Raw genomic sequence first — 12747 nt, 5'->3', positions numbered from 1 at the left:
GATTCACCTAACTGTGGGATCCTGCAATACTGTAGTGTTTACTATTGAGAAGAATTTGCATATAAGTGGCCCCGTGCAGTTCAAACCCGTGTTGTTCAAGGGTCAACTGTACTATAGGAAACAGCAGTGTGGGAGAAATAAACTATATTTTTTTTAAAGTTTGGATAAGCCTGTAATATAGTGCCATGATGATAATATTTTTCTTTCTCTTTTAAGAAAATGTTCTCCACCATTCTTTAACTCTAAGGGAAAAGGCACCAATAGAGCGAGAGAGGTAATTCCCACCATATCTAAGACTAGAGCACACCTGGACACCACACTCAGTTATGAGCATCAGTGACTGTGAGGGCCACAGAGGAACTGAAGCAACAGAAGAAAAGACAGAAAAGATAGTGACGAGGTTGCATGGAAACCTATGTAACAAGAGCAAAATATGAAGGGACTGAAATGTTTAAAATCAAGACTGAAAACATTACAGTATAGAAAAACTGATTTTTAAAAAATCACATACTATCTAATATGTTCCACCTTCCTATTAAATGTTTTCTTGCAGAATGCAAATAGCCTAAGTCATGGCATCTAACACATTTCTGTGGAAGGAGGCAAGGTAGTTTGTTCTAATATGAATCATCTGAAGTTTGACACTGCTTACATTTCCTCTTATCTCTTGAAATGCCTGATGTCGTGTTCTAACAAAGCAACCACAGAATCAGTGCTAACTGGTTTTAGTGAACAATACAGAGTTCTCTTCATACAAACATAAATTCTAGACAGTATGAATTATACCTTCAGCCTGTGAAAGCGAACAATATCTCCATTTTTATAAATAATTGGAAGGGCTTCATAATTTCCACTAAAGAACAGGCAGGTTAACTTTACATTTGTCTGGTCCACAATTGTTACAACCGAGCAATAATCTGGAAAACACAAAAATATTTTACCTGACTTTTTGTATTTCAAAGCATTTGACAAAATGAGAATACGCTGAGTTCAAAACATCAAACAAACTCTATTCTTCCCTCTAATGAAGTCTTCTAAGAATAGGATTAAAACAAAGAAATTTTACTTCTCAAAACTCACTGTCAAATTATTTTGCACAGGTGTTCTAAAGAAATTAATTTTAGAAAGTTTAATAAAACAAAAATAAAAACCTTACTTAATATAAATTGTCTGGAGGTGTAATAACTTATTACTCAAAGTTGAGAAATCATAAGGCAGAGAAACATATTCAATAACAATTTACAAAATAAACATAATTAACTTGAGAATGACAACAAAAGACTAGAAGACATTTGCAGCAAATGTGATAAAGAGTTAATACATTGCAAAAAGAGCCTATGAAAATGGGTTATAAAACCCAGGATTTTACAGTAAATATAAAATTCAAAAGAACAATTCATAGAAAACTATATAATAATAACAAAACTAAAAGGGAAAATGATGATTTGCTAGTTGTCTATAAAGGTTACACATTAGAACAAAAGAGGTATTTTATACAACTTAAATTGGTTAAAAAAAAAACCACCACCAAATTTAATGATAGTTGGGTTGCCATGAAAACAGTAACTTCAAACAGTGGTAGCAGCAAAAATTATAATAGATGCTACCTTTTAATATACATGTTTCAGAAAACTGAACATTTGAGAAAATTTGTTGACTTCCTTCCTTCCCAGTACCATAGTAATGACAATTTAGAGATAGAAAAGGATAAACCCAGAACAGTGAAGGCAGAAGACAGAAGAGGGGAGTGAAGGAGAGGGTGAGAAGATATTAATGTAGTTCAGGAAGCTGGGAAAGTAAGCGGTTAAGGGACAAAATGAGCAGAGGAGGCTGCATCTAGAAGATACCATAAAGTGGCTACAGCAAAGATGGGGGCCACCGGGATTAAAGGTGGAAGTGAAAAATAGAGCCAAAGTCAGGGCTAATCAAAAGTTTACACAGAGAACAACTGTTTCAATGACCACCCATCCTAACCCCTACTCCCCGTGAAAATGACTTCAGGTAACCAGGCAGGGTATCTTAGTCTATAAACCCACCCCTCCCTAGAACACAGGCTGTTTTCAAAGGAAGTTTCACTGACAGACCAGAAAGTGGCAGAGCTTCTGATGCGGGTGTTAGCATCCAGAATAAATCCCTCTGCATTATCACATCAGGGGGTCCACAGCTAGATAGGAGACTCTCTTCCCACCCACCCTAGACTGACATTTTTAGTCAAGGTGCCCTATATAAGTACTATTTGTCTCTGTCAGATTTCCCATTTCAAAAAAGAGAGCAAGTTGAAAAAACAAACTACTTATATACAAAGCAAAGGAAACAAATGTCTGCAATCTAAAATAAACCATATCTACATTTGTAAATGTAAAGACAGTAAACCATTACCAGACACAGAACAAAAACGGAAGGAGAGAGGGAAGGAGGGATACTGGGAAGGGGAGGGGAGGAGGTGGAGGGGAAGAGAGGAAAAGTGGAGGGACAGGGGGAAGGAATTGGGGGGGGGAGAAGAATGGAGGGCAAGAGGGAGAGAAACCTGATTCTGTGAGGAGGGGACAATAATTCAGAGAGCATAAAAAACTTGAAAAACAAAACGTTAATAAGCATCTTCGAAAAGAGTAAAAAGATACTACATCCTTGTCTCTTGATATACAGGATCTACTGGACCCAATTTTAGTTTTTGAGTTTCCTTTCTCAGTAGTTCTATTTGTAAGGAGTGTTATTTCATGATAATTTTTTCTTTCTTAGCAGGCTTCCCAAGATTGAAGATAAATTGTACTTATTTTTTAATGGAATAAAACACATTTTTGTTTGTGATTATCATATGGCTCTATTGCATCCCCTTTTATACATCTAAGACACATCATGGAATCTCAGTCATCTATTTTCCTATCTTGAAATATTCTATTTCCTTATCCTATTAATTCTTTCATCATTATTCCTATCGATGCTAAAAAAGACTAAATTATTTTTTAAGTGGGAAAATGAATGATTTGCCTAGAAGAATGATGCAAGAGTGAAATGAATCATCCCAGTTGCACTGCATTGCTCAATGTGTTACATCACCTTTTAAGAAGATATGGAGTTTGGAAACTATTTTTGGAGTTTCTTCTTCAGCTTTAAGAATTTAGTTAAGAATTCAGAGCTGAAAAATGTTTGCCAATAGTCACAGAGAAGAAAATTGAGAGAGGAAGTCCGTTAAGCATTATTAGATGAATCAGAAGCTGAATGCAAAGACAGGTAGCAGCACGTTAGATTCTATGGCTAACGATGAGTGTACTTTGAACAAAACACAAATGCTCTGAAGGTTTTACGTTTCATGTAATTTCATGACAGACAAAACATTAGTCTAATGAAATCCAATTCAGGTATACACCATCAAACTTGGGTGTTTTTACATGTTTTGTTTCCTGACAGCTTCTGCAAAACCACGTATCACAGATTTATTTGTAATAGAATACACAAATGCACATTTCATATTTATATCAGAGAGCTATTTAGTACTTATATTTATAGCTTAAGTTGCAGTAACTCTTGATTACTCCTCTCACTCTGAATGCTTCACAATGAGCCACTTTTGTAAACTGGGGATATAATACAAAACTACAGAACAGCACATTTAGCAGGCATAAATAATAACAGTTGAATTGACAGAGGCCAGTCTTTGTAGCACATACGTGATATTAAAGAATGGAACAACTGAAAACATGGGGTTTAGGTTAAAAAAAATCAGGTTTAACCTAAATTTCAAAATACTGAAAACTGTCTCACTGTTTTGTTTTTCCTGGAAAATGCCAGCCTTCCAAAAAATGACAAAGAGAGGGAGAGAGTTGGGAGGTGGTGGGGAGAGGAGGAGGAGAGAAGGGGAGGGGGGAGAGAGAGAGAATTGCCCAAAGAGCAAGACAACAGGTGAGTGCCAGTGTGTGTGTGTGTGTGTGTGTGTGTGTGTGTGCGTGCGTGCGTGCGTGCGTGCGTGCGCGCGCGCGCGCGCGCGCTCAAAATTCTGGGCGGGCTAAAGGAATGGCTCTATGTGCTGGTGTAGATTATGGAGAAGAGGGCACTCTCTAGCTGCATCACGATGGCCTGAAAATCTACGTTTTTGTGTTTTCATGGAAGTGACTCCATGTGAATGAAAATGGCATCTCCTTAATGGTGCACACTTGTGCACTGCACATCTGAACTATTGTATGCTAAGTACGTGTTTTCTTTCCTTCTTTCTCATTCATGGCTTGTATTTTCTCTTTTGGAAGTACTACCTGTGACTTCAGCAAATGTAAGCCAAAGAGACTCACCTGGTGCTCAAAATCTTTAATGAAGTTAAGATTTTATTAACAAAGAAGGAAAAAAAGAGGTCCTTTCCATAGAGCAAGAGCTTCCTTGAAAGCAAAAAACATCTATACTGCATACATACATAAAGTGATAAATGAGAATTTGTAGGCATGCAAGGCTTACTACCGTAAGGATCTTGACAGTGGTGGGGGGCGAGTGGACGTTATACAGCAGCAGAATCACCACAGACACTACCTACAGGTGAATGACCAAGCTCACGCAGCTTGGGTAAACCACTCTAGAATTTAAACCTTAGAAATCCCCCCCACCACCTGAGCATGCTGAATACCTCAGCACTGGTATTTCGTATTTTAGCAGCAACAAACCCTACTAAGTCTTTGCTTTACTGTTTTCCAATCCAATTTTTAAAAAATTAGTATATAAATTAATCTAAAATTTATCAAGTGTCTACTTAGTGGTAGGTGTACTGCTACTCAGTGAGAATACTAAACAAACAAGCATGACACCTTCTCTTATGAAGTTTACATCTTCCTTATATTGACTTGCATTCTAAAAAAGTAATGCTGTAATCTCAGCTTGTGTATTATTTTATATGTCAACATTTTCTAGTACATAGTTTATACTCCCTGTATATGTAATGATTCATCACAATAAAGGCAGAATTAATGATGCACACGACATTTTCTAGAATAACTGGAAATTGACCTTTAAGCTTGATACTGGATAAACAGAAAGCCTTAAGACAATCCTGGATTCTTGGTGAGCATTACAGTAAGCATTCACATTTAAGAAAAGTGGTAAAAATAAAGGTTAATAAATTTCATACTCAACCTTGTAGTTCAAAACACAACAGACCTTAAATTAAATTTCAAACCATGACTGAAGTTTAACCAGAGTCTGAAATTATGTTTAATGTTAAAGAACATTAGATTCTGATAAAAGATATTTATAGTCCTAAATGTAGTTTGGGGTTATCAAATAATAATCAATAATGTGCAAAATAAAATGCCAATATTTCTAGTTAATTTATAGGAATGGAGAAATGCACTTTACTTCTTAGACAGAAAACAAAACAAAAATACAATGTTAAGCAAAGTATCCTGTTCCCAGGCCTATAACTGGGGGAAAATTACAAGATCTAGTGGTCAACAATTACTTAGGCCTTACTATATTCCAGGTAGTGTGCCAAGCAATTTATACATATTACCTCCCTGAATTCTTAGACAGTTGTATGTAGCAGTTTACAAACAAGAGAAGGTGGTTTCTTAACAAGGCTAGGTAAGATATCCATGTGTGAACGTCCTGTAAGTCACATATAACTCAGCGTATCTGATTCCTATGTTTCTACATTTAACCAAAACACTGCACTATCTCCATATTGCATGTTTTTTAAAACATAAACAATAATCCCAAAGAAAGTAAAATATGCTTAAAACTGACGGATGGAGGCTTGAGAGTTTTTCTAAGTAGGTGAAATTACACTGTATCTTAACTCTATACTATTTACTATTTAATGCATTTGTCTTGAAACATACTAAAGGAGAGTTCATTGCTGAAGAATTAACATATCATCATAATGAAACTTCACATATAAATTTACTCCAGAAACAGATCCTACAAACATCATCAGAGGAAGGTTCTACAATAATGCATTCTTATGATGCTTGTATGTATTTTTATATTCTTTGTAATAACTATATTTTGACTCATACAACTGAAAGAAGAAAAGAAGAAAAGGAGGCAAAAGAGTGTCTCCTAAGGTATCTGAACAAGAGTTAAATCCCAGTGGCAAGACAAAGGCAATAAAAGAAGATGTATGTTTAAGTATGAGGCTAAAGAGAAGTTAACTGCATTGTGAGTGGTAGGAGGGAAAAGGAGAGAACACGGTGTTATAAATCAGGAGTTGCCAGACTATGGCCCACAGCTCAAATCCAGCACAGTGCCTGTTTATTATCTTTTCAAAGCATTCAACTTATGTTTAAAAAAAAAAAAAGTCTTCACATTCATATTCATCCATTTATATAAGATTTTATGAAATTACTTAATTAGAATAAAAGTAAAGGAAGTATGAACAAATTTGGGAACAAAATTCTAAGAAAACAATTCTTGCAGGCATGCAGTCCCACTAGTCGGAGCAGGAATGAGCAGGGGCTTTAGGGCCAGTCTCCCAGTCACCAATTCCTAGTTGGGAGAGCTCAGGATGACAAAAGCATCAGTAACAAGGTTTTACAGACAGAGTGGAGAACATTTGTTCAGTGCCAAATTAGATAAGAACAGGTTGGTTAAGAAAGTTTCTAATTTAAATAATAACCTACTGTGGGAAGGCATCAATTGTCATGAAATAAATTATATATATTTATTGGGTAACAAATGACTTATTTGTACACAGCAAATATTTTTCAGAACAGTGACTGTATACAGAAGATTTCTAAAGAATGTCAGAAGGAAAGTAGACACTTTAATCAGAAAACACAGATAGCCTTCCAGATTTAGGATTAAGTCTTCACCATTCACAGCATCTATAACACATAGTAGTTGAGTACCTATCTTTACTAAATTAATGCATGTCATTACCTACAGCAAATATATACTTGTAAAAATTCCTTTCTGAGGCCTACTGCAGACACTGAAAATCATTTAGCCTCTTTGTGCCTCTATTTCCTTATCTGAAAAATGGAGAAAATAATAGAATTCACCTAATATGATTGTTAGAATTAAACAAGTAATTACATGTAAAGTGCTTAAAACAGCACCTAGAACATGGTTAAATGCTATATATGAGAGCTGGCCAATGGTGGTGGTGGTGGTGGTGGTGGTGGTGGCGGCGGCGGTGGCGGCAGCAGCAGCAGCATTTCTATTACTGCTAATTAATCAGCATAATTCTCTAATGAACCCAGGTATGATCTTAGAATCTGTCTTAACAAAGTATCTGAAGATACCCAGGCAAGATACAGTGCCAAACTGATCACAGTTGGCACATGAAATGAAACGTACAGAGGTAAGGGATTGCAAAGGAATTTCAATTTCAATTTCCATCGGAATCTTATTTAGTTGCTTTTAGATATGGTGCTCTCAGAGAACCATCTTGTAGTTAACAACAGCATTCAGTCCTCAAGAGAAATTTCACTTGGAACACAAAGAGTTTCTGAAAAGCTACAAGGTAGAAAGCAGCATTAACCACTTATCTTATTCAAAAATAAAAGGTTAAAAATAATATAGAACAATTTTAATGGAGCTAAACGGTAATCAAGGGCCAAGAAGATCTAATACCTAACTTAAAAAATTAGGATAAAGAAGTTCACCAGATGATAGACTGTGTCAGTTTGAAGAAACGTTCAACTTCCAGTAGGGTTAACAACTCTTAAAGTTTGGTCTGCAAAACACTGGGGGGCTCCTAGACATTCTTATGGGGTGATAAAGTCAAACTTATTTGCATAGTAACACTACAATGTTATTGGCTTTTTACTGTGATGACCTTTGGGACTGATAATATAAAAGCAATGGTGAGTAAAACTGTTGGTGTCTTGGCAAGAATCAAGCAGTAGCATCAAACTGTAGTGGTGGTCATTGTATCCTTCACCAAAACACACTACATTAAAACAAAAACCCACAACAATTTTATTAAAGAATAAGGATGTTCTTGATGAAACATTAAAACTTTATTACATGTGACCTATGAGTATATGTCTTTTTAATATTCTACATGATGACATGGGAAGTAAAATATTTCATTTGCTTATCAAAGTATGATAGTCATTTTGAGGAAAAGCACTTGTGTGACTGAGTTGTGAGTTACACTCACCATTTTTCTTCATGGAACAACATTTTTATTTAAAATCACGACTGACAAACTTTAGTTATTCAGGCTTTGGTATCTGACAGATGTTTTTACAAAAATGAATGGAATGAATCTGTCTGGTCAATGAAAACTGGCAACATTATTTTGCCAATGATAAAGCCAAAGTTTTTAGGCAAAAATTAGAATATTGGAAAATTTCCATCTTCTACCATGATACTGATAGCATCCCAAAAGTCAAAGACTTTTCTGATAAAACTGAAGGCTGACAGAAATTACTGAGTTGTGGGTACTGGTATGTTTCAGTATTGTATGATATTGTGCAATGAAATGTGTTAACATTTAGAAGGTCAGCATAGCGCAGGAAATTCTTTAAAATGACTTATGCATTACAAATCATGGATGATTTAAAGATCCATTCAAAGTGCAAGATGGATCACTGGATTTTAATTCAATAAAATATGAAAGTTCATGGCTATGGTTTCAGATTCCTCATTGCAACTAATTTTTAAAAAGCTACCACTTGCTGATTTTTGGTGTATTATCAAAGAATATCCAAATTTATCTGAAGACTAAAAATCCTCTTCCCTTTTCCAGCTACAAAGTTGTGAAACCAGAAATTTTTATATATCTCAACTGAAATAGCATGTCATAACTAACTGAGGGCTGAAGAGATAAGTCTGCTTTTACTATTTTAAAGATTAAAATATCTTAAAAAATGGGAAATAATACCACATTCCGTATTTTTGGAAAATATTTTTTCATTAAAAATGTTACTTATGTTTACATGTAATAGACTGTTTTTGGTTTAAATGAATTATTAAATGTTATTAAATGTTAGTTCTTCACTTTTGATTTCTAGTATGTTTAAGTATCTATATCTAAGACCCATATAAATAAATGCTCCTAGGGATCCTCATAATTTTTAACAGTAAGTTTTTAATTTTTAAAATATTTTTAATTTTTAAGAGTGCTTAAGAAGCACTGATTTAGAGCATCAATATTATACTTTCAGAAAGTGAAAATTCATAAAGCACTACATTTTATATAGATCACTACAGAGACAGGTCCCTTGCAATACTATCAAATTGTAAACAAGTAAGAATTGGCACTACCCCTTCCCAGTTCACAATAAATAAATGAGAGTTAAACACACACACACACACACACACACACAAATACGGACAATGAATTGCTTGAAAGTGAAGCTCCATCAACCTTAATCTAAGTCAGTAATCCCTAAACTTGATTCTATGGAACAACAGTTTAAGTAAGAACCAGAGTACATTAAAAGGGGTCCACGTTCAAATAATTCCAAGTAAAAATATGTTAAAAATAAAGTTAAACGGGTTCCTTTATTAAAACTTTTCAGAGGTGATAACGTGCTAATAATGCATCGTGAATCTCAAGAGCCAGATACAGTATGCAGAATTTCCCACTTTTTCACAGAATGTTTCACAGAACTGGTGTTTCTCCCACTGAGAATGCTTTGCTAAATAATACTTTTAAAATAACTTGCAGATTTAAGCTTATGTCAATTAGATCTGCAAGTTATTTTAGAAGCATTACTGAGAAAACTGGAGCACTTACAGCCTCACTTAATGAAGAGGCAGACAGCTCTTCATGACTACATTTTCCTGTTATCTTGGGACATTCTCTTCACCAGTTCTTGCCTCCCCATTATCTACCCTGTCTCCTGGCAACCCAGTTACAGATTTTTGTCTCTTTTTTACATTCTTATCTCACTCTTTGTTGTTACTTACAAGAGTGAGTGAGTAAAAAAAAAAAAAAAAATCAAAATAGTAAAATTCCATTTTGATGCTTCCTGATACCAAACCAATTGCTACCCTGACTTCTCCCACCCAACCTGCAGGGAACTCGAAAGCAATGGCATCCTTATTTGCCTGGAAAATGAGTAGGGAGCAATTGTCATCTTGAAGAATGTTTCCCAGTTTACATAAACTATACCAAGTAACCAAAATAAACTGTGAAGCAACTGGGTGACATAAAACCCAGTCAAATAACCTGTCCTTAATCTTGCAAGTAACTGGTAACTTTTACAGTAAAACCCCAAAGGCAATCAGAAAAGTCTAATAAAGTTTCCATCTTCTTTACAGTAAAGTTTATACACTGGTTTTTACTATTTCCTACACAAATGAATAATTTTAAGCAATAAAATGATAATCAAAGCTTTCTATTTCTTTTAAAGAGGATCCAAAAGTATTATGGTATTTGGCTTTATATTATTATGGATAGACAAAAACAGATATTCATAAATTTCATAAACTCCATACATTTCATTGTATCTAATATTTTCCTTAAAAAAAGAACTGTAAATAAATACTGAACTCTAGTTATTGATAGTTACATTGTCTAGAGATTATACTGTATTTTCAGTGGAAAAGTAGTCTCTTGTTTTAAAACAACTTTGCTCTCAAATAACTCATACTATAAATTCAAAAGATAACATTAATATATCCATACCCATTGTAATTTTCTGTTATGTAACTCTTCCAATGAGCATTTCAAAAGTATTTACAACAAAGTTTAGGACTCCACCTCAATGAATTAAACTGTTTTGCCTTATTCAGATAATTACAGGAATGTATTTTATAAACATCTGGTGTAGTGACTAAGGAAAAGGGCACATAAATTACACTCAAAAAGAAATACTGCCCACTGGAAAGATAAACTGAGAAATTCTAAAATCCCCCTGTATTTATGCTATTTCTCAGATTTGTTTTAGTTCTCCATTTCTACAGCTTTAATTTTGGACTACTGTTATATAATCTGGAATTATTTTTCCTATCATCATATTTTCTTCTCCTCCTGTCAAATTACAAACAATTAAAACAGCATTCTTGAAATACATCACTACCCTTACCAAAGAACTTCTAGTATTACCACATTATCTATGGACATTTCTGAGCTGCTTAAAAAAAACACTAATATGTAAATATATACAAATACACAGATGTGTATATAGTTAACTAGAGAACTATCAACTAAAAAAGTACTTTCTCAACACCAAGGATCATAAAAACAGAATTTGAAAATATCTCATTCGAAGTTTACGTCTTAGTATTTTAAATCTAACTTCTTCACAGGCACGCCCACACACGCAATCAATTCAATTACTGAGCTGCAGGCCCAGAGAGTCTTACACAGTAATATTCTTCAAAATATCATCTCCTTACAAAGCAAGCTGTTTAGAATAGTATAACCTGAGGATGACTGTAGACTATCCTAAGGTTGTCTATAAAATAATGAGGAGTTTCAAAATAAAACACCATTTTATACACATATTTTGTATTTACCTATGTATAAATTTATAAAAGGAAACAAAAATTCAGATTCAAGAAATAAGTGGCATTAAAAAAGTGTCCAGTAATTTGCTTTTAAGAATAATAAAGACAAGCAGCAATCTAAATGAAATATTAAATAGCTTTCAGAGATGCAAATCAAAAAATACAATAAAGATACCACTTGCACTCACCAGAATGGCTAAATAAAAAATACTGAGAGTACCAAATGTCAGCAAGAGTGTAAAGCCACATTTTCCATGAGAGTTTAAACTGGTACAACCTCTTTTGAAAACTTTTTGATAGTATCTACTAAAGCTGAACGTATGTTCACCCTATGACCCTGCAATCAATCCACTCCCACAAATATACAGAACAGAAATGCATACATTTTTCAGGAAAAAAAGATACAAGGATAACAAGAATGTTCATCATAGAAGTAGCATTCATAATAACTAGAAATTGGAAACACCCAAATGTCAGTCAGTCAAGAGAATGGACAGACAAACTGCAGTGTATTCATTCAAAGAAATGGGACAGAAAGATTACTCCCATATATACCATCAATTTCACAAAAGTAAGACTGAGCAAAAGAAGACCCAAAGGAATAAGTACTGTATGACTCTACATGAGGTTTAAGAAAGTACAGAACTAAACTATGATAGAAGATAAGATAGTGGTTATCCTGAAGGGGGTTGTTACTGGAAGGGGACACAAGCAGGTTTCCAGTGTGCTAGTAAGGTTCTATTTCTTGATCTGGATGGGTGTGTTCATTTTGTGAAGATTCATCAAGACATATATCCATGATTTGTACCATTTTTCTGTGATGCTAGCCCTCAATTAAAAGTTTACTTAAATAAAAAGGAAAAATCAGCAAATAAATAACCAAGCTACTCATTTTAATAAATCCTAATAAGGCAAACTGCTATAATAGGTTTTATTTAACTGCCCCAAAAAAGTAAAGTGTTCCACAAAATGAACAAATAATCCTTCAATAATGACTACATAAAATAACAAAAATATTTATTTTTCCCATGCCTAATTTTTTACTCATTCCCAAATGAAGGAAAAATAAACATGCAAAACTATAGTCAACTTACAACTTCATATTTTAATAATAAAGTTACAAAAATAAAAGGTAATTTAAGTTTATTTTCTTGATAGCTAACATCGGCAGGGAAGGTAGGGATAGTAGAAAGACATTTAATAAACCAGTATTCTTTCTTGTTTTATCTAACTAGTGTATAATATTTAAAAATATATATTTAAACTTTTAATAAAGGATTGACTTCAATTATTTTAATGCTTCATTAAGACTTCATGTTTAAGCTGTTGACAAAGTATTTTAACTACTTTAACACTTAGGTA

The 12747-nt window shown here is 34.0% G+C and overlaps 1 protein-coding gene across 5 annotated transcripts in view; it reads right to left on the bottom strand.

Annotated features, from left to right (window-relative positions):
* Positions 1-12747, bottom strand: part of POT1 (protection of telomeres 1) — a 78258-nt gene that overhangs the window by 33947 nt on the left and 31564 nt on the right. For all 5 annotated transcript variants that reach the window (XM_010947582.3, XM_074367138.1, XM_074367139.1 and 2 more), the window contains one exon: positions 787-917. In XM_010947582.3, the coding sequence (XP_010945884.2) occupies positions 787-917 (131 nt within the window). The remainder of the gene's footprint in view (positions 1-786; positions 918-12747) is intronic.

This window comes from Camelus bactrianus, chromosome 7 (genome assembly GCF_048773025.1).
Source record: "Camelus bactrianus isolate YW-2024 breed Bactrian camel chromosome 7, ASM4877302v1, whole genome shotgun sequence".
Classification (NCBI taxonomy): domain Eukaryota; kingdom Metazoa; phylum Chordata; class Mammalia; order Artiodactyla; family Camelidae; genus Camelus; species Camelus bactrianus.
This window is presented reverse-complemented; position numbering and strand designations above follow the sequence as displayed.